The 23,151-nt window shown below is 44.4% G+C and overlaps 1 protein-coding gene across 1 annotated transcript in view; it reads right to left on the bottom strand.

The window, feature by feature from the left end:
• Positions 1 to 10,797: 10,797 nt before the first annotated feature.
• Positions 10,798 to 23,151, bottom strand: part of LOC144142547 (venom metalloproteinase antarease-like TtrivMP_A) — a 43,232-nt gene continuing 30,878 nt past the window's right edge. The window contains exons 9-14 of the mRNA XM_077674132.1: positions 21,260 to 21,309; positions 20,340 to 20,448; positions 20,107 to 20,238; positions 18,492 to 18,642; positions 15,866 to 15,964; positions 10,798 to 10,971 (exon numbers count right to left, since the gene is read on the bottom strand). Of these exons, the coding sequence (XP_077530258.1) occupies positions 10,918 to 10,971; positions 15,866 to 15,964; positions 18,492 to 18,642; positions 20,107 to 20,238; positions 20,340 to 20,448; positions 21,260 to 21,309 (595 nt within the window). The 3' untranslated portion in view covers positions 10,798 to 10,917. The remainder of the gene's footprint in view (positions 10,972 to 15,865; positions 15,965 to 18,491; positions 18,643 to 20,106; positions 20,239 to 20,339; positions 20,449 to 21,259; positions 21,310 to 23,151) is intronic.

Raw genomic sequence — 23,151 nt, 5'->3', positions numbered from 1 at the left:
AAAACGTTCATCTAACAACGAAAGAAAGAGAAAACACCCGTTTTATTTCCTGCTGTGCGACCCGCTGCTTGATGCGTAGCATTAAACTCTTGAGTCTTCATAAGAACATCTTAGAAATAGTTAAGGGAAGCCTACGCATTTTGATTACTTATCGAGGAGCTCTGAGCGCTGAAACTCGCAAATACGCTAGATAGGACGAGGGCGAGTTACGTCTGAGCGATGCTCTCTGAAAGTCGTTCTCTCTCTCCTCGTGTGTTGTAAAATTGTTCGGGACAAAGCTGGAAATTATTCAGAGCCGTCAGAATCTGATTGAAAACACGCTTTTTAAAGCACCAAAGCATCAAAGCGGGCGATTTCTAGCAAAGGCACTGCTGCCAGTCAGAACCGAACGACCGCGGCGCGGGTGTAGCAGCGCGGCGAATGTAGCAGACGACAGCGGAGCGGGTCCCTAAGCTGACGTCAGATCCAGGGGGCGCCACTCAAACATCTCACCGCCAATTGCGCAAATCAGCACCTGCTGCTTGGCGTTCGCATCGACCATGTCGAAATGGAGTAATCGGATAGACACCGGCTTCATAACCCGGGTTTGATTGTGGTCACGGGAAGCGTTTTTTTTTTTTTCTTTCACTTCACCGGCGAAAACTCATTATCATCGTCAGAGAAAGTTGGCTTTCCTGCAAGGCTTATCGACGTACAGCAACATCAGTGAACACACTAAAGTTTCGCTTTAAAAATAAAAAATGGGTTGCAGGAGGTTGTCTGCTATCGTGGCATTCCATGCGCTATTCAAACTCGGGTGAAATGACCACCCTGTTCCTCTGTGATCGCGAGCGCAAGATATTAGCGTTGGCGCACCATAACTCACGTGCAGATACCCCGGAAATTATGGGACAGGGGAGGAGGAGGCCAACCCCCTATGGTTTTTGTAGCTTAAGCTACACTGGCCGAGGTTGAGCAGTTTCACGTGTGCCGTGAAGGGCCGTTCTGCGCAAGCGCGAGGGGCATCGGATTGAATTGGCTTGGCTTGGCTTGGCTTGGCTTGGCTTGGGTTAAAGTGGGTTGTGTTGGATTGTGTTGCGTCATAACCGCGGCAGACGCATTGGCACAGGCGCGTACCCAGGTGTGCGCCTCAAGTGCGCAGTAGCCAAGTCTGACGCTGCGTCGGAGCCGCTTGATAGCCGTTTCGCGTAGCTCGTAAACAGCCGTGCTGAGCATGCGCCAGGAGCAGTGAATTGACAGGGCTGGATTGGTCTGGACTGGAGTGGATTAGACTGAATTGGGCTGGACTGGACTGGACTGGACTGGACTGGACTGGATTGGACTGGACTGGACTGTATTTGACTGGATTAGACTGGATTGCTGAACCTTAGCTCACGCGACGTGTATCCTGGTATAGCAGAACTAAGCCACTACTAATTTTATTTGGTGTTTACCCTACCAGTCTAATGGTTTCCAACGCCTCTTCTCCTTCCTCGCCCATCATATTTCGTCTACTGTTCGCTGCCTGCAGCACAAATAGTTCACCCCCAAAGTAACTGCATTGCCGGGAGCAGGACACATTGCCCAGCCTGGGCAAGCGAATTGGTGGAGCCTGTTTGTCATACTCGTGTTTGAAAAGGAATGGGCGGGGAAGAAAAAATTGCCCGCGTATCTGCTCCCTTCGTTGCAAATGTCGTCGAAAAACGATATTCTTTGTAGAACATTTGCCAAGTAAATGCCTCCCTTCGCTTTCCCGCTCCCATCTCATGCTGTTCCTCTTCCGTCGCGCGTCTCCCAAAGTAAACACGCTGAGAATTGCTCAAGTCAATTTAAATTTACCGCGTTCAACTTCTCTAGGCCGGGTGGCGTATACATGTTTCCTAGTCAGTACAGCCAGCCACCACTGAGCTTGCTTATTGGGGTTATATCACAGCATAAACGTACCTAAAGCATACAAAACGCCCGAACTGAAATGCATAATAGCCAAAACGGACCTGCATTGGTTGACAGACGCGGTGCAGAAAAATATTCAACAGAAATAGCCGGAAACGACCTAAAAGTGGAAAACCCACAAAAACGTACAAGAAGCAGCAGCTGAAACTGACCAAAAGGCAACAAAAATACCTGAAATCCAATTTATGACGCACAAAGATGTCATAAATAAATTATATGCCTGATAGAAATGTTATCATTCAGATATTTCAAACCATTGAAAATGAAAAAAAAAGTGGTGACAGGATTTGAACACTGATTAGGATGTTTGCTTCGCAGCAGCGGAACTATTACACTACGAGACCAAGCGGTTCTGAGCAATTAAATTGAGAGCCACATGCACGTGGACATAGCTTCAAGCATGCCCCTAGATGGCGCCATGCGCCGCTTGACTGTGCTGACTAGGAAACGCCTATACGCAGCCGGGTGCCTCGATGCCGTACGGCAGAGACGCGCGTGATTGAAGCGCCCTACTTCAACGTTTATAGAACCACGTTGCGCTTCTCTACGTGCATACCAAGCAGGACGTGCAACCTATCTAGTGGAACCATTCGTAACTGTTGCCACTTGACTTTTTGAAATGCCGCCAGAAGCTATAGTTGTGCGCGCGACAGCAGGTGACGGAGTAATTTTTTTTTTACTGCAGTGGGTGTGGTAATTCATTTCGCAAAAACCAAGCATCCGTGAATTTTTTAGTAAAGGAACACTGCAAATATCACTCATTTATTTGTTTTCTGCCTTATACCTGCGCAATGTCTTGTTCTTGTTGAACAATGTTGACAAGTGTGAACATTGACAACGGAAGTAGACGTTTACATTTGGCTGTGATTATACAAGACTATTGCGCAACAATTGTTTCGCTTTGTTCGGGTGGCTGAATCGAGTCACATACAAACATGCGGACAGGCAGACCAAATTTCCGGGTTTAAGCAGCCCAAGAAAGACTATCGTCTTTAAAACACAGAGATAAGGTGCCCTGACGGCTCGGTCATTGTTAGCAGCTCGGTTCAAATAGCTGCAGGTAATGTTCGTCGCGCTATCGCTTTGTGTGGTGCAGGCTTTCCTCGCTGCTACGAGACTACAGGTAGAAATAAACCGTTCTTTTCTCGGCTTTACGTGAGCGGTTCGTGTGTGGGAAAGGAAGGGCCTCAGGAGCAAAATCAGCTGCATTTATTTAGTATTTGTTTATATTTTATGCCGAACGACTCTTGTTGCGACTATCGGTGTCTTTTTTTTATTCTCGACAGCACTATAAGGACACTGAAGTGAATTTCTCAAACTTCTGTTTTGCTTGTACGGCAGAGACTTGCTCCAATAAACACAGTTTTCATCGTTTATGCGATCGATAAGCCAGTCGTTAATTTTTAACGCAGGACAGAAGAAAAAAATCTAGTACCCTTCCACTCTGTGAAGAAGGATGACCTGAAGAGCAGCACGCCCTCCACGGAGTTCACGAACCAAAACACGTTTGTTTGTAATTTACGACTGAACATACTTCCTAGCTAATTACCTGAATGAAAGTTGGAAAAGACCCAAGCTTTATCCTAGCGGACGAACGTAGAGCTGTCTCCGTCCCGCGTCGTAGGCATCTTACTGTTTGTGTAACGCGACAACCCAATCCACTCTACCAAAGATGACATCGCACCCCTCTTATTGGGCTGTTTGATGGCCACTTTGAACCTCTTGCCAACACAACGGACATGTCATCAGTAAGTGTATTAACCCTATATCTGCACGCGTCCGTTCGATTGAGGAGGGCAGCTGACTGGGCCCATTGAGCCGTGAGACTGCCACGTTTAAAGGAGAACGTTTGTGTCATTCGTGAGATTTTGTGTTTTATTGTGCCCCCAGCACTTGTCCGAATGGCAACGATGCTTTATTCACTGAGAAATTAATTAATTTAACGTAAAATTTTGATTTTCCTGCTAAATAGTTTATTTTCGTGCTCTTCAATGACATCACAGGGCCTTGTTTACCGTTAGTGAACCTAGATGGCGCCACCACACCGCGGCAAGCCGTTTTCAGTCTTTGGTTTGTGAACGTATTTGTACGCGGCTTGTTTTGTTCATGGAGACAATCGTTTCGTGAAACATAGTGCTCGCTCGACAAATACGGTCACGTAAGACATCGTCGCTTGTGTCAATCGGCCAGTGTCGCCTGAAACAACCCCAAAGCCCCGCAGTCACCGAAGTCGTGTGCTGCTAAACCAGCATAGTGCGCGCAGTTCCAATACCAGCATACGCATCGGTACTTCTATGTTTACGTGTGCTTTCGTAACTTCCACTGTTGGTCCCACCATTCTTAGGGCTTTCAAAAGAATGTGCCCTAAATTTAAGCGCAAATAGCTCGTTCGGCAAGCTTAGAACCTCTGCCTAATTTGCGCTTGCTTTTGCCGCCCTCCGCCAATCGCAGAGCTGTCTGGTATGACATCATAGGTTCTGTTGCGGGAAATGAGCTAGTGGGTCGCATGGCCATTCCGGTTTTTCCTAATTGTGTAGCTTATTTGAGCGACGTTTACGTTAAAAGTGGTGTCAGTATGATTCTAACGAGGCAATCTTTTGAATGAACCAAACGTGTTTTCTCTTCATGGCTCCTTTAAATCTCCCGCCACCACACCGTGTATGTCATCGGTAGCGGCGTTAAGCCCTATAGTGTGCATGCACGCCCCCTCTCTTCACCCCCAAGCCGTTCACGCCTAAACCGGCACCGGAGGATAGGCGCATAATTAGGCATGAAATACACTTGTGAATGGAGAGATAAAGACTTTATATGCGACCAGATTAAGATTTATTATTATTATTCCGCCAGAAGAGCTAATACCAGCTGGTCAACGACGGCCGAAGGCGCGACAATGTCGCTCGGAATGGCTTTCAAGTTAAAGAAGATTAATGTGCTCACGACGGCGTATCAACGGGGCAAGTTCCTTTCAACCGGCAGGGGCGCGCAGCTAGTGGGCGAGGTGGAATTTGAAGCGGCAGCGGCCGCGGCTACATTCTCGGCGGCGGTGATGGCGACGGCTTTCGGGCGTCTTTACACCCATTCGCGCTGATGTTGATTCTCCGCAATCATCTGGTAACGGCGCTACGGCTGCTGTCAGCCGACTGCTTAACATGTGAAAGAGGCATCAGGAGTGGCGAGGAAAATAATCGTTGTTATAAACGTTGTAAAAGAGGGGTCGGTGGTGGCGAGGAGGAGCCCCGGATGGCGCCGAGTAAATCTGCTTCACCGGAATGAAACCTGGGGAGGGGGGGAGGGGGGGGGGCGGGGGTGATACGCTTTGCAGTAAAACTGACATGCGCTGTTTACGGCAGTCGCAACAACTGACAGCAGAGACGCGTATTCGAGATGCGGTGGGATTGGACAATGTCCAAGATTGGAATTGCAACTAGTTTCGGTGTCGATTCTGCCAAAAAGCATCCTTGGCATTCGACAATATCCTTTGGTTGGGAATTCTCGATATCTTAGGAGTCGGCATACCGCGCTCCTATCATGTTATCGGCTGTAAAATGCGTCAGATATGCGCGCAAGCACAGATTAGAATCGCGACGATCACTAGCCGAGGCGTACTCTGGCTGAACGCCCTCCACGTCATCAGAGGCCCTCAAATTCGACGCGCTCTTCCCCCACCTTTTGCGCTTGCCTGGCTCGTGCCTGTGTCGTAAGAGACGTGTTCGCATCAGGACCAGGGTCGACTGATTTGACACAGTTCCGTCAAGCAGTCGGTGCTTATCTCGACACCAAGCCAACCAGAACTTGCCAGCGCGTCAGTGTCAATCTACACGCATTCTGCGAACTCGCTGGTGGAGCATTGAAGGTTGCAGGGCAAAATGGTTAATATAGTATAAAAACTTTACCCATGTGCAGAAAAGAAACAAATGTACTATCGGAAATGTGAACTTTCGAAATGCAATTTCTTGCGAACTTGCGAATCTCTTATACGGATGTTTGGATTCCAACGGGAGTTCATGTGTATGGCTTTCTCATGAAGCTGAACTAGTCAAATCGTGATTTAGGTCCTTGAGTGAAGGCTTAATCCTTGACCGCAGAACCAGGGGCCGGACGCTCGGAGGAGATAACGCCGGAGGGCCATATCCGCACGCAGCATTTAATCGGATGTCTGCTCGTTCATGGTGCCGCTGCCCTCACACCCGCCTATGAGTCATTTTTTTTTAAATCCATATATACAAAAGGTATCGTCATGGCATGGACACCGAGAATTCGTATTCTTCAGCAAGCTTCAAGGGGCCGGCTCTCAGTACACTACCCAAGTCAAAGTGCCCTGCAGTGGACCGATTATCGCAATACTGATGCACTAGAACCATGTGAAAACTTTTGCAATGTGATTGGCATTCTTAGCGAACTCCATCCGCATTGCGATGTCTTTTTTTCCTGTCTAGCATCTTAACCACTATCAACCAGTTTAACATACCTGAAATTGATTTAGGTGGAGTGATGCACGGGAATCGAACACACTCCACAGGCTTTGGAAACGGCAGCGCCAGCGTTTGAACCACTTACGCTGGACCACTTTCGCAAGAGTTCATAAGGAAGAGATTTGCTTGTAATACACGACAACGGGTCATAGGTGCTGGTGCCGTGAGATATTGTAGGTTGATTGCAGAATGCCGAGCAGGTTGTATATGTGAGGGTCTCTCGTCATGCAGTCAGTGGCCATGAGTACAGTGTTCAAGTTGACGTTGATAGTGACACGAATTTGAGCAGGTATAGTAGGAACAGCTCCTATACGCATATATCTGTAAAATTTTGATACGAAAAAAATTTTGTTACGTAAAAATACCCTCTAATACTTTCTACTTTGATTTCAATCTTCCAAAGCCAGCAGTCCTCAATGTACGAAACGTGACATATCTATGAGCTGTATGTTCTAGTGCGGCAAGTAGAACTTGACTCGCATGACAAGGGAAGTTAAATAATTCTCCATCTTATCACTTCACAGGACGTAATATAAGAAACCAAATGTGCAATTTCAAGGAAAAAGCAGTGGAAATAGCGAAAATTAAATAAAACATACAAAAACCACAATAAATTAGACCGCTAAATGTCGAAATAAAACAAATTTTCTAATGTTTGTTTCCTCTTTTTGCTTAGCATTAGCTTCGGCTCTCCAGCTCCTGTACAAGCAATATACTTCAAGAGTCCCGGTGTACGTAACATTAAGACTAAAGGAACATATTTGCGCCTTATTTGCAAGCTTTCAGGCAAAAAAAAACTAATTTCTGGGAGCTGAAGCCATGTAGTGTGCTCGGGGAAAATAACTGTTAAGAAAAATAACTGCACAGGCATCTGCCAGGCTTCCGCCCACCGGTGCCAACTCAGCAGAACCCTGATGTAACTAAGCCTACTACCGCGTGGATTACTGGATATCATTCTATCTTAATAAGTGACTCCAGCAACCATAGCACCAGCAAGAATGAACTTCAGATATTTTTATTGATGTTTCCGTTATAAACAAATGTATGGTGTGTTCGCCAGGTTCATCCTCTTATTCGGGTATTTTTGCCGGCTCGGGCTATCTCTTTTGTCCTGAGCTTTACGCTATGTGGGCAGTAATATGCCGACATAGTTCATAAGACTGGAAGTTTTTTTTTTTTTTTTCTGTCGCCTCCCAGGTAGCACACAGGCTATGTGCCTGTTTTTCCAGAGCAATTATCCGCCTTCAATACTACAAGGACATAAAAAAACGGTTGAGGGCATAAAAAAACGGTTGATGATTCCTCTGACATTGGAATCGGTAAAACACTAAAGTGAAATGTTCAGCGAAATGTGCAGCTTAGTATGATTTGCGGATCGGCGGCTGTCTTGTGGGTGTGCTTGGCGAGAGACGTCCTGCTGGCGGGTCGTTTCACCAAAGATGTACGCGTAATTTTCGTGACGGATATGACGTCAGTGAAATCTTGGTGTATCCCGAGATAAAACACTTTCGTGTAAAAATATAAAACCCCAAAACGAATGACCCGAAGTATAACGTACTGTTTAGTACTAAAGGTTTTTTCCCCGCAAAAAGACCCTGTGTGTAGGGGAGCACCCTTCGCAGGCCGCTTGCTTCGTTGTACTGGCGTCACTTACGTGATGGATATGACGTAACTGAAATGTTCGTGAATCCCAGAATAAAACAGTTTCGTGCTAAAAATAAAACCCACAACCTAATCTGGAGGAAAAATAGTTACTTTTTGAATTGAGGGCAGTCAAAATTGCCATTTTGGGTTTGAATATACGAATTTCACCCTTCCAAAGAAGTCCTGACTCCTGCACCTTCGCGTGTCATGTACGTCAACCTGCCTTGTTTTCAACGAGTTCGATATTTATTTTAGACATGAGGTAAACAAGGCGCCATTTCTCTCGGTCGGGCCATGACGTCCGTACTGCCAAAGCAAAAAACACGTATGGCCAAGTTTTAGGTCACAAGTGGGACTTCACTCTCGTATATTCGCGAGTTGACGTTTCGCACTTGTTGTGGGAAGACTTTGTCACGCACACTGAAATTGTGTTTTTTTTTTTTTTTCGCGAACACTGACCTATGAATTTAACGCGAACCTATATCAATTTTCATGTGCCGTGCCTTGTAATTTTAAGAAGCTTGTGTTTTCGATAAATTTCCCTTTCGCTGAACTGAAAAGGGCGGGGTAAAACAAAACAAAACGTTCACACGTCGCATTAAATGTGACGCTAAGAAGAGTGTTTTATACGGTACTTTCAACTTCTCTCGTCATGTTTTATTGCAGGGTGACGATTACTCACATTGAAATATAATGGCTAACGTGGCCCCAATAACAGGCACATGCGCATTTCAAACCGTTAATAGTTAGGCGCGAAAACCATTTTTGTTAAGAACTGTAAGGTGCAACGTGTCAAGGGCAAGGACGGCTTATTGATGGTGATTTTGACAGGAACAATTGTAATAGATTCATGTCGTTCTTTCTGGGTGAGTTTTCTTTTCACTTTTTTTGTGGCAAGTAAGCAGAATTGATTTTTTGTGGGGTAAATATATTAGATACAAGTTATATACGTTCTCAGAAATTTCTATATTTATTTACGTATCCTTTTATCTTTAGTGCTGCTCTACCTTATGAAAATATCCTATGGAAAAGCCAGTGGAGATTCAGCCATACGCATCACAAAAAAACTTCTCTCTAGGAAGCGATGTTTAGTTCGAAACAATTGGTGCATCCACTTTGAAACGATGGTTTGGTGCTCGGGACTGTTTCTCATGAAACTTCGTTGAAAAATGTCATGATAAGGTGACTTTTCCAGATAATAAAAAACGCATAATAAACGTTTTACCCAGAACTGGAAGGTAATTCGCTAGAAGCTGTACAATACTTAACATATATCCAGGGCACTACCATGACAATTCGCACTCGCAAAAGACCCCCGTTGAACATGTCGCTGCCCTTTTTTGTGTTCAAGGGCTGAATACGTTTGTCGTAGCTCATGTAGTGGTTATTCTTGTAGACGAAATTACAACTCCACTCTCATGTCTCGTCTGTATCTCGGTACTTTTAGTTACAAAATTTTGAGACACTTTGCTTCATTTTCAACTGGTCGTTTAATAATTTATGCTGGAGAACAACAGTGGCCGCGGCCGGAAAGATAAGCGGTTGAGGCGAGATTGGTATATTTTAAGATTGGCTTAGATTGGCTCTGAAAATAACGGGGGAAGCTAGGAACATAGACGTACGGTGAAGAAGTTCCTGGTGAGATGTTAGTTGAAGTTAAGGTGTGCTGGGTTCAGTCTATCATGTAGCACGAGCAACGATAAATCAGTGGTATCTCACAGTAGTTAGCTAAGCGACATAAGGCCACAGGGTGCGGAAGGTTGGTATCCAAATCCTGGGCCATCTCCCCTAACTTGAAAGTTCGGGAGGGGCGAAGCATGCAGTGTCATCATCACCACCAGCCTATCTACGCCCACTGCAGGGCAAAGGCCTCTCCCATTATTCTCCAATTACCCCAGTCCGGGGCTAACTGCGACCAATTTATCCCCGCAAACTTCTTGATCTCATCTGCCCATCTAACTTTCTGCCGCCCCCTGCAACGCTTGCCTTCTCTAGTGTATAAATGTATTATTGGCGCCATGGCGTTTTTGCCCACAGAGACAAAACCACTGGGGGTAGAGGTATACAGATTTGCTGTAAAAGTCTCGTGTCTTTAAATAACGAAGCGTTATAGCTCGAGGGGTTGGAAAACGAGTGTACCGGTGTGTTTTCTTAGTACGCGTTTGAGACTAGAGAGATGAAACGTTCTAGCGTAGCGTTAGGCGTTGGACAACGATTGCCCCTGTGTGTTCTTTTAGTACGCGTTACGTTCTAACGGGACGCGTTGGAAAATGAGCATCCCTGTGCTTTAGTACCGTGACTACATGATACGAGATACGACGACGACGACAGGCGACACCGACAGCCCGAGCCCCAAATGGGCTTCGCCCCTAAAAGCACCGGTGCTATCATCACGTGGACGAGCACTATGGTAAACGCCACGTTGATGGCATTGATACCTTAAGTGAGCCAAACTCACAAACACTTGTGCATTTAAGTAACGGTGCCTCCTCTGCGAATCTCGGAAATTTTCAAGTGAGCCTGAATGCCCAGGGTCTAATGCAAATTAATTTTTATTTGGTGGAGTTAACTCTCTGGATGCATAAACTGGGGTCACAAGACACTCTATTATAGTATTTAACAAGGAAAATTTCGTGTCAAGACGCGACAACTCAAAATACCGTTGAGAGTATCCGAGTTATAAGACACAGCATTGTTCTTTTTTAATGTAGATTTAATTTATTTGCAACATGGTTGCTTCCACAAAACGAGTACAACAGTTTGCTTCCTCTAAAATACCAGTATCACAATTAACTTTGGTAAATTTTGTGCCCAGAAGAAAGAACCAAGAATCGCTCCTTGTTTCAGAAAGGTGAGCTTGCTCAACAAATCAACGGCCACTCAACGCCCTGTTGTGGTATCCACAAACACCTCTTCTACATGTCTGGAAGAAAATGAAAACAATTTTTTAAGGTTCGCCAAGGCTTCTTATGAGGCTTACACATAACTTTACATACCCTTGAAAACTGGTGTGCATGTATGAGTACTAAAACGCCATGAATTTCACCATTCTTGAAATATCCGAGCCACAAAGCGAGCATTTCAGCAATTGAAGTTTCTTCTGAATAATTACAAACATTCATTACAGCGCTAATTTAACCGACTTTATATATTTACTCCAACTTTATTGCTCTTCTTAAAATTCGCAAAGTTCACAGCACGGAGTGTTGTTCTTCGGTTTTGTTCGATGGAAATTGAAGCCGTATATTTGTGCGCAATGCTCTATCTTTTGGCACGAAATATTCAATAAAATAAATTGCAAGAGTTTTGTGTAAAAAACAAAGCGTAGATGCATTACGGCCTTGAGAATTCTTATTAGACGAACACTGTGTCCAATATTTATTACTGCGAATGCTGGGTTTGCTATGTGCCGATGTATTACGACAAAATGAACTGGCGAAACGTTTAACTGCCCTTGTTACCGGCACACCTTTTTTTAACGGTACTTTACCCAGCAATGAAATCTAAGGTTTGACGAAATCTCCTCTGGTCACGTAAAAGATTCATAGTTGAAGAAACTGGTGATCACCGACCAAAGGTGTTTTCAAAACAGTAAAAACAGACGTTTCGGCTTCCATACGAAAGCCTTGTTCACCGAAACGTCTCTTTTTACCATTTTAAAAACACCTTTCGTCGGCGATCACCAGTTTCTACAACTATGAAACATTACCCAGCAGCCAGGCAGTATTCTTACACAAGTATTTGTGTAGGCTAGGGAAAAAATACACTGCACTCACAGAGCATCTATTCTATGTTATTTGGCTGAAATCCAGCCATACGGATATCGAGGAAAGCTGCACAGAGCCCTGACAAGCCTCCTTGCTTAACAAAAGTTTGTCCTATTCCAGACGTCGTTTACTTCAGTCTGATCTAAGCATAAACTTGTTGGTAAGTACATATCTTTGGGAGCCCTATATTCAACGTCAATTTTTTTCTCTTTCCATTACCTGCGTTTCGCTTTTTTCACCAACACTCTACGAGCACGAGTACACGGCAAGGAAACTACCACGACACATTTTTGCTATATTAGGTGTATCAGTTACATTTGTGAAGATTGTTTTTAGCGTTACATAAATTATAACATGGCACTTGTGCCCGCTTCGAAGCAAATAATTTCTTTGTGTGCTGTTAGTGCTGTAGTGAAGTGAGCAAGAGGTGGGGATCAATTTGGGAAGGTGGAATAGCCAATTAGGGATGCTCTGCACTGGGCGTGCTTAGTACGTGTTCTTAGCCTCTACTAATAGGTTCAAAACGTGTTCACGCTCATCGCATACTTAAGCACAAATATGCAAGAGGGAAGTGTTATTTATTTGGCACGAAGAAAAACATGAATGCAGTTCCACTCAACGTGAAATCAGCTATTGTAAGTACGGAGGTGTGATGCGCAGGTGTTTCCTTTGCGTTTTGTTGTGAACACTTGTGATTACTTTCTGTATATTTGTGGTTTGCTTCTTATTGTTCTGTTATCTTTTTGTGTGTGTTGCTTTCCTTTCTCTGTATTGATGATTGATTGTAGGGTTTAACGCGCCGACGCAACCCAGGTGATGAGGCGCGCCGTAGTGGACGGCTCCGGATTAATTTTGACCACCTGGGGATCTTTAACTTGTGCCGAAATCTCGTACACACGGGCGCTTTTGCTTTTCTCCTCCATCAGAAAAGCGGCCGCCGCGGCCAAGAATCCAACCTGCAACGTCGTGCTCAGCAGCGCAACGCCTTCTTTCTCTGTGTTTCGTCGCCTTTTCTGCCGTTTCTCTTGAGCTTCCTGAACTTTAACCGCAGGATTCGCTTTCCTTCGCTGTTGTTGAGCATTCACTGCTGCCTGTCGAAGCTGGGAATTTTCCTGTATTCGTTGGCGCTTGACGTCTGCTTCACGTTCTCGCACAGACGAATCAACCCACCAGCACCGCTGTATTTCGCAAGCAAGAGTCCGCTGTCGCTCGAACCGTGCCAACTGTTCGACGTTCATGGTGGGGAACACCCGTTCTTTGTTCGCAGGATCGATTCCGAGAGGCTGCGGCGCCCTCTCTTGGCTAGTTTCGGTATCATCGTGGCTGAGTAAAGACCCAGCGACCTCGGACGTACGACATCCCGGGACCCTAAAGTGCCCCGCATTTACCAGTTCACCACTCTTCTAGTATATTTTTAACACGAAAATGTTTTATTCCCGGATGCGCGAAGATTTCGCTGACGTCATAACCATCATGGAAGTGACGCCAGTACGACGAATAAAGTGGCCTGTAAAGGGTGCACCGCTGCACACAGGGTCTTCTTGCGGGGAAGCAACCTTTAGCACTAAAGAATACGTTAAACTTAGGGTTGTTCGTTTTCGGGTTTTATATTTTAACACAAAAGTGTTTTATTCTGGTATACACCAAGGTTTCACTCGCATCATATCCGTCACGGAAATGACGCCAGTACGCCTTTTCCCGAGAGACCCGCCAGCTAGACGTCGCTCGCCAAGCGCACCCACAAAACAGTCGCCGACCAGCGAATTATGCTCAGCTGCAGATTTCGCTGCATATTTCACTTTCACGAGTTTTACTGATTCCTATGACAGAGGAATCAACCGCAGTTTTTTTTTCTTTTTCGGGAAGTGCATGTTTCTAATGCTTTCGTTTTCGTACGCTTAGTACGCAGGGAGGTGGGCTGAAATGTGGAGTTGTCATGACAGAAAGTTTACGCCCTACGTGGCCCAATTCGGTTTCAATCCTCTTGAATATTCAGACACCGATTTCATTTACTACTGCAGAAGACAGTGAACGAATGAATAAGTGTGCTGGCCAAACAAATATGTTTGCTTCCATACCAATTGGAAAACGCCAGCCGTCATAACACTGGTTCCGTTTGGATAACAATTCGTTCGATTAATAAAGCAACTATGGTGCAACGTACGCTGCTGCACCCCATATTAAAAAGTTGTTCCCTTCAAATCTATCACGCAGTGATTTGGAAAAAATTGGCTCCAATCAACGCTGCGAAGGTGGGTGGAAACCAGACCTTTAAAAACGACACCCCAACAATTGCTCATGCGACGTTACTTGAATTCAAATACTTGGCTCTACAAAGAGTGAAACCAGAGATTCTGCCAGCCGTTACTTGGAATTCGCGGGAGCGGCATCCCGAACGCATCAGCGTCGGCCACGGCCGGGCTGGAGCGGCGGACGCAGCCGCTGTAGTCCGGCCATGAGTCGGGAGAAAGAAAACGGAGAGAAGCGTAGAAGGGTGAGACAGCGGAACCTAGCCATCCTGATGTGCTAGCTTGGGGCTACACCATCGCGCGACACAAGCGCAGACACCGAAATTATTCGGCCTGTGAGCTTAGTGATTACCATTTATCCCGATTTAAACTAGTCAGTTTAGTAAGTTTGAGAAGTGAGAGAAAGCTGAGGGAACTTTAATAGTGGCTATTTATCAGAACCAGTTGCTCCTTTCGCCTTTTGTAATATCTCTTAAAACACAACCGAACTGGTATTCACCAGTTTAGAAAACGGAGTTGGATTCTTGGCAAGCAGTGAGCAAAAAGTAGCGTTTCTCTAGCGTCCAGGTGTCTGTATGTGGTTTGTACATTTTGTTTTCCCGCCCTCCTGCAAACCAATCCTTAACGCATTTTTGCCGTACGACCACTTAATTCCGTCGGGTGCGGGTTACCCAGGTGGTTCTGTCAAACAAGTTAATCAAGCAGTGCGACGAAAGCGTGCAGTGGATGCGAAGCTGCGCCAAAACAGGCCCAAGACAACCGTCGCTAAAGCAGACGACAAAGCCGTACTGCCGATGCGCCCGCCGATGAGCAGGCACATCTGCCTGGGGAACGCTTGGTACATTCGCCGCGCCATCTACAGTCGGCTCCGTGAGTGAAACCCTTCTCGCCCCCTCCCCCCGCCGCCGCCTCTGCCGCGTTGGGAGTTTATTGTCCCGCACGCCGCGAAAGAACCGTTGGCTGGTAGAGGTAGAAAGATTTGCTTTAGAAAGTTCGGCTAAGTCATGACACCGGGAAAAAGGTCCAGTGAATTCGCTCTATTTTTATCTTAAGAACATTCCCTGGATCTTCAAACCTAAAGTTTAAAACCGCCCTAATATACGGGGCGAGGGACGACAACGCACGACGATGGTGTGTTGTCCATGTGTTGTTGTTGGCGCCCTGTGCTGCCTTCCATCGTCCCTCAACTCAGTTTGTTAGTCTTTGGTGTATGTGTCTTCTTCGGTCGTCCCGTTCGTTACGCAATTTTATTTCCATCCGTCCATTAGCGCTGTTTTGCACTCGTATAGTATGCATTAACTAGTTAAAATCACCATCCTAACGCAGTTTGTTGCACAAGCTTTTAGTATTTACGTTCACATATGGATGCAATGGCAATAGCAGCAAAGGTAAAGAGCCTTTGATGTAATTTTTCAACAAGTACTTTTGCGTACGTAACCTATGATTGGTTCATGCTTTACGAACGCAAGGACGGCTCATTAAAATGTGTATTGGTGGATGAATATTTCGCAATAATAGTGTTTCCCATACTTTTACCCAAGCACCCATCGGGCTTTTCTCATCAACGTCGTCGCTTGTGTTCTATCCCCAGTATCGAATGCTTTGCATTCAATGGTTTTACCTAGATCGATCGATATGTTTTGACCAGTGGTATTTCACGATGAAGATGCTAATGAGCAAAAAAAGAAAGCTGAGGTTCAGTTTTTCAAACTACTGATTCACTTAAACTCTCATCTGTGAAAATAGGGTGAAGAGTGCAATAACGGGAAAAAGGTGTTTAAAGCAAACGTCCCACACTCACCATCAAACCGCCGCAAGACATACCCTCTAGTATGTCAACTACCTGGCACAAGTATCTGGAGCAGCATTGCATTTTGCATCGACTGCTGAGTTGCAGAGGCTAAAAGGTGAAAAATAAAACGAGTGTTTACCTATGAAACCAGGTGAATTTCTACTTGGAGTACTTGTTGCGCCTATTTTGGAGAGTAAAACAAGATGGCTAAAACACTTTTAATGAAAGGCATTCCTATTGGATGCTGCAAATATTCTAGTAGCAGTATTCGGGTGCAAGTATAGGGTGGTGGGGCAACCACCGGCTTTTCTAATATTTACTTGTGGCTTCTGAATCTTTATTCTAACCAATTCACATAATTTTTTCTTTGTAAAAAAGAGTGATAAAAAGCCCTATATTGAATGCGTGTGTTTTTATTGTTTTTGCCAATAACTGCTTTCTGAAGCTTATAAGTAATATTTCCCCAATAGGTACATATGGGAGCGTTTTGAGTAATATCTAGCTCAAAAATTAAGACCTTTTCTCTTCAGTAAAGACTTGGCCATATTTCTCTATTAGGTATTAGAATTAGAACCAAATTTACATGCTCAGGTATTATTATCGTGAATCCTTCTCGGAATAAATCGAATGAAAATTTTCTGCGAAGCACGTGCATTTGAAATCGAGCTAACCGTAGCAAGAGCATAAATATTCAATTCTATATAATAGCTTTCTTCATGGTAGCGGGCGTACACTGACACCTTTGCCTTTATATTTCATGCGAAGTGCGAAGGTCGTACTACTGAAATTATTGTTGTTGGGTGCACCAAACAACGATTAGGATCACGTTACACTTACTTAAATCACAAAAATGAACGAGGAGCTACATCTTGTTCTGTACACAAACTGTCTGCCTCACAAGGTGTATTTTTTTATCCATAAACTTAACTGAAAATTAAAAGTATCTAACTCTCTAGGTCGTGTCTACAAGCTAGATGTCCAAGTGCATTCTTTTCTATTATGGAGAGAGCAGAGTCACTTAAAAGCTGACCTTGGTGCGTGTTGAAGATGCGCCGAATACGAATATTTGGTTACACAAGTGTGCAATCATAACGTAGCTAAAGGTAGGTTTTCAATTTATGCTCTTTGAGATACGTTTGGGGAGCTTCATCTACTGAATGTTGCATCGAATGGCTCCATATTTCACACACCAAACAAAATTATTTCTTTATCCACTACTAGCTGTCTCTTCGGTAAAAAAGGGACTTTTTTCTGTGTTTCAATAGTTAAAGAAAAGTGGCGTGCGTTGACGTAAAGTCATATTCGCAGCCCAAAGCAAAAATAAACGACGAAGCGCCAGTGATGGCCCTTTCTTCTATCCCCTTTGCTTGTTTTCGGGGAGAAAATTAATCTTTAATTAGAGAATTCTACAGTTGAGTAAGCAAAAACTGACAAGGGATAAACAAAACGCATTTGATAAACCACGCAATTTTTTTCTGTATTACTCTACTCTAGTTTTAAAGTGAAAGCCTGCTTAGTTGGACCGATTACGTCCTGCCAAAAAACTAATGCATTTCCCTGTAGACCGGTTGGTCTACCGAAAAGCCCTGGTAAAATCTCTGGACATACGGCTCTGAACAAACCTGGCTCCCATTGTGTCATAAGGTTACTTAAAAATCGCGAAAGAAGAATAGTTCTAGATACAACAACACACGCATCGATCATGAAGGAGGAGTACAATAGCATACCTTTATATTATTAACCACGTATCGGTATACATTTAAATTGTTCTTAGATGCCTTAACTTGGTGCGCGAGAAATCGCCGCATGGGTCTATTCTTCGTTTGCGATTTCGGGCTTTCATGTTCGGTCGATCGATTGAACGCGCTTTCACAGAAGGTTGTACGCTCTCTTAGCGAGCATTTTGGCGCACTTTTGACGAAGTTTTGATGTGACAAATCTTTCACGCTTCTCTCAGCTTTCTTCGAGAAGGGATGGTAAAGTTTTGACTCAGAAGTAGACGAGTGTGTACTTGAACCTATGATGATAATGCAGAAACAATGTCGCTAAAGATCAGTAATTAGCGGTAGTACGTGATCACATCCACTAATTGTATTTAATTTTGGAGCACTCTCGGGCTCAGGGTAATGCCTCGCTATTACCCCAAAGACGTCCGCGCCTAAGCATTACTAGTTGCTTGCTAGGACGAAAGCCCCTAGTGCACGCGGCGCAACTAGTGTGCGCGTGTGTGTGTGCGCGTGTGTGCGCGTGCGTGTGTGCGTGTGCGAGTAGCCCCGGGAGTGCATGTAGTGCCCGTCCGTGCATGCACGCGCGTGAAGTGAATGTGTGCGTGACGTTCTTCTTTCCCTAGCGGCAGGTTCAAGGAGTATTCAAGCCCCAAAAATCCAGATGAGCACGCGTTTCACACCGGGAGTTGCAGCAGCAGTGCTAGCGAATCATTGCATTAAGAAGTGGCACGTCGTGAGAGCACGCCGAGAAATTCTTGCTTTTATTAAGATAACAAAAATCGTAGATTTTAATAGTGAACGATGCCAAATTTTGTTCAGCTTTCTCGCCTAGGTTGTTTTGAAGATTTGAACACGAATATATAGAAGCTAAAATACCTAGAAAAAGTGATTTCTCCTCATGTATTCACCTTTTGGACAGTTACAGCAGCTGGGTATGTTTTCATCTTCAACGTCCATAGGCAGTACGTGTGCTCATTTATTTTCTGCCCTGGGAGAGCTTTGTGGTAGTCCATGTAATTGGCGCTGCTTGCTTCCAAAATACAGTAATATGACAGTGTCCTGCATGAAAAAGAAGGAAAAAGAAATTATTCGAAATATTACTCTGCAGAAAACTTGTGTTCGTGTGAAAAGCACATTCTAGTTTTCTGATCAGCAAATAATTTGAAGATATAGATGTCACACTGCTTCAGATGTTTGCAACAATACTATCAGCATGTTCTGGATGTTTACAATGCTTCAATGTGTTCTTGTGTTCTTGCAAGGCTTACGGTGCGGCTTTAATGACTTCTGTGACAAGGTGCAAATTTGGTAGATCGTAGAAAAATGTTCTGCCTCCAAACAGTCATTATATATTGCACGATAAAGTAAAGTGATATGGCACGATTCTTCTGCCTTTTAGCGTGAGCAGGAACTTTCAACACGGAATGAACTGTTATATTTGTTGGAAACTGTACCCTTCGTTGTTGTAAAATGCGGCATCCATGATCCAGAAAAATCCGAAAATTAAAGTATTTCGTTTCTTAATTGTGCGGTTCGCCAGAAGCAACTGACTAAATAGTGGCTATTGTGTCCGGCGCTACGCGATTCTCTATAGCCCACGTAAAACTCCACCAATGTAAATAGAATGATTTACAACAGCGAAACAACTCTAATGTAAATAGTTGTGCTTAAACGCAAATTTATCTATGTCTGGGCTACCTGAAGCAGTTTTTAGATTATTCTTAATTTATATTTGCTCAATATTGGTTGCGGAATAAATATCAAAAAGCAATTTCAGAACTAAGCTGCACTCTAATACCAAAAAGAAACGAAGGAAATTCACACTAACGCGTAAGACTTGAAGGTTGCAAAGCTGCCTCTGCCTCTGCCTCTGTTTTCCTGTGCATTCTTCCCTGCCGGTCGAGGCATGCGGCAGCACGAATACATCAAAAATGAATGAAGCTCACACTAATGCGTAAGCCTTGAAAGTAGCGAAGCTGTACGCAAAGCTTCACGACCATCACACGATTGCAGTGGATTTGCTTCTTTTTTGCTGCCGCAACGATCTGCACTCCATCATTGTTGCTATAAGTGTGAGCTGACTTCCATTTTTGGAAGTTATAATTATAGGACATCACTTTGGAGGGGCGTACGCTATGATATGTCTTTCTCGTTCCGAGCAAGTGTTGCCACGCTTACGGCAAACGCTGCAGTTTTTTTGCCAATGTTGGCCATCTGCCTAAGTGCGTACGCTTGGCTTGACAAACGTGCGCTGGAGACGCTGGGTGGTCGCTGCGAGGTACGCACACACGAACACTCAGTATTTTCATGCTTTTTAACCACCGGGTGGTCGCCGCGAGGCACGCGCTCACCTGCGCGGGCTCGCGTGCGCTCGGCGTTTTGTTGGTATTTTTAACGGTGGACATGAAACGCTAACGATTTGCTAAACAGCTTCGCTGTTAAAAATAACTAAGACGGCCTGACTGTTGTCAATGAGCAGCCTGATTGTCAGTCTGTTTTTAAACAGCAGCTATACGAACTTACCTGAAGGTTGTCCTAATCTGCCTTTCACTGCAGTGTGAGAGTTTGTACTTGTTTGTTCCGCCATCGATATAGCTCATCAGGAAACCCGACGACCACGGGCACTCGGCTGTCACGTCATGGTGTGAACCTAGGCTGGAAAAATGTTAGGTGTAAAAAAAATGTTTTGTTCAGGTGCGCACGAAATCCTCGAGTGGAACGCTAGCCTGGCGTTCGATATTACAAGATGCACTTACGAATGAGCGAGTTCATGAGCCATGCAATATACGCCTGAGTAAGACTGCGCAATGTCTTCGCCTTCCGCGACTCCACGTTTCGTGCAGACGGTGCCAATATAGGCAAGCCCTAGAAAAAATCAAAAGGGCCGAAAAATTGCCAAGTTAGTTTTGCAGCGTTCTATTGTATAAAACCACACAAGCAGAAGTTCACAAAAACAGGCTCCCTCGTCATATCAGAATTGTTAAAATGGTCATTAACGTTACGGTTTTAAGCCCACGGTCTAAAATCTTTTTATTTCAATTCAGAAGAACCTTCAACCGCAGTTCAACAGAAGGTCCAACTAGGCTTTCACCAGCAGATTCTTCAGATTCTTAAAAATTTGTAAGCGTATCCCAAACCTGTGACAACGGGGTCACCTCAAGCATGCGTCGAACAGTAATATGCGATATATGAGGAACACTAAAAGTATTTTTTGCATAATGCAAGGGTAGTCCAAGGTCCTACGGAAGTCCGTCTGGTCAGATAGTAAATTCATAACAAAGTTTCGGTCACTGACAAAGTCAAATGAAAACAAATTGACGTTTCGGATCTCCTACGGAATCCTTGATCACAATGAGGTGAGGCAGGACGTGTTATTCAAGCGACATCAGATACCATTAACCTGAGAGAGGGCAATATGCCCGGTATCTACGCACGATCATTACGACGCAATTTGAAGGCATGAAAACCGCGACAACCTCCTTCCACCACTCATTGTGATCAAGGATTCAGTAGGGTATCCGAAACGTCAATTTTATTCATTGAACTTGGTCAGTGACCGCAACTTTGTTAGGATAATACAAGTGGGTCTAAATGAACAAATTACAGTAGCTTATTTTTGCTCACTACAGCACCAGAAGCGCATTAGGCGAATGAGACATTCAAATCGCATTCTTACCTAATAGTGATTTCTCCACAGCACCGTTCTGTACCATTGCAAGGTCTTGGCTGCAAGCAAGATATTCATCTTAGTTTTGCCCCTTCGATGTGCGATAAGTTATTTCAGTAGTCTCAAAAGGCCCTCCGCTGCTGCATGCCTCGCCGATCGCTAACCTGTATTTCTCCCTTCACCTTTCATTAGCCTTCAATAATTTTATCAATGTTACGTTTCTTCCTCGACTGGTAGCTCAAAGGAGAAAATTTCCGAAAAAAACTTGCCATAAACAGAGCAAGGTGGTGCAGAAAGAACCTTGGGGGAAAGCCAAGCTACGACACTAATACAATTAAGGCAGTGGCCCAAACAATGTGATTTTGCCAGCCTTCTTACAGAACGTCGGACACCACAATCACAAAATTTTTAAAACAAATTTGGAGAAAATCCGCTAGCTCGTTCCTGTTTATTTGATACTGAAAGCTCAGAATTTATTTCAATTTGTTTTACTGAGGCCGACATCAGCAATTTTCGGTTTCTTTCGCAATTGCAAAAACCGTAGCGTTTTTCTTTGTATTTCTGCACCATTCGTAGTGGCGATGTAAGCCCCGCGAGAAATTACGTGTAAATAGTTGTCTCTGCAGTTCTAGTGCGAAGCAGTGTACCTCTAACCCCCCAAGTAAATTTTTGTGGCGATGTCAGCAGAAAAATATCATGATTAAGATAGGGGACTGACCATACCCGTAATGATTACTATTTCGTAACCTCACCCGAGTTCAAAAGTACGCAACAGCATAGAAATCACATAGTGACGTCACCACACTTTCATACATGAAAGGGAGACCGGTATAGCACCTCCTTCAGTTCATTCCAGGCTACCTGGGGTAGACAACGGAAAGTAAATGCGCCAGGAGAACAGCCAGAAGAACAAGAACATAAAACAGTCGTATATGTCGTTGTGCAGTAATAGAAAGTGTGGTCAAGTGCATTTCCCTTGTCTCTGGTTTCACTCTATGTAGAGTGGCGTGTGAGAGCTCAAGTGACGTGGCATGGGTATTCGTTGTAGGTGTCGTTTATCCAACCATCTTCACAGCGCGGATTCGAATATTTTATGGTTTTTCTCTTTTTTTTGTAAGCTTTTTATAACAAACGGGTTGGCTCGCGGTACCAGTCACAACATAACAATACAAAATTCGAGTGTAGGGGCAGAAAGTTTGCCTTGTCTATAAGACGTGACGCAGTGAAAACCTACAGCGTAATGAGGTCGGCTATTTCTCACCACCACAAAATAAGAGGTTGGCGATGCCAACTACTCAGCGAGCAACCTTGTGCACACCAACTCAGTGCTTTGCCACTAATTCAACCGCGTATGTACGCAGGCAGCGCGATTGAAATTGGTTACCCCTGTACTTATTATATACCTAAGCAGAACTACTTTAAACAGCTTAAAACCTATGCAACATATATTAAATTTAAAAGCATCTTTAGCTGACCTTCAAGGTCAACAACCGGCAATGCGTTTGTTACAAGGGAAGAAATAGCAGAAAGGAGTTTGCTTTGCTCCAAATCCTTGGCAATCTTGGCGTAACCTCCTGTGTATGTGATTCCATCCGCATATGCCACAAGATAGGTTTGAGTGCCCTAATTTTATCCAACAGATATCCCTCCGTTTGCTTGTTTGCTTTCGTTGGCCGCCATTCGCCCATGACCAGCTGGATAACATTCTTCTGCCCTTTTTCTAGGACTTGGTGAACAATCGTAATGAGGACACATTAAAATCAATATACAACCTCGTGGCTTTTGAACTACACATTGATGACACACTCAACTGCATCCCAGCCCCGAAAGACGCTTCAAATTTTGCACTACATGACGTCAGCAGTGACGCAATAAAGGAAACACTAGACATATATTTATCG

Source organism: Haemaphysalis longicornis, unplaced genomic scaffold, assembly GCF_048455015.1.
Source record: "Haemaphysalis longicornis isolate Haplotype H1 unplaced genomic scaffold, Haemaphysalis longicornis Haplotype H1 scaffold_6, whole genome shotgun sequence".
Lineage (NCBI taxonomy): Eukaryota > Metazoa > Arthropoda > Arachnida > Ixodida > Ixodidae > Haemaphysalis > Haemaphysalis longicornis.
Note: the sequence above shows the minus strand (reverse complement) of the source record. Positions and strands in the feature narration are given on the sequence as shown.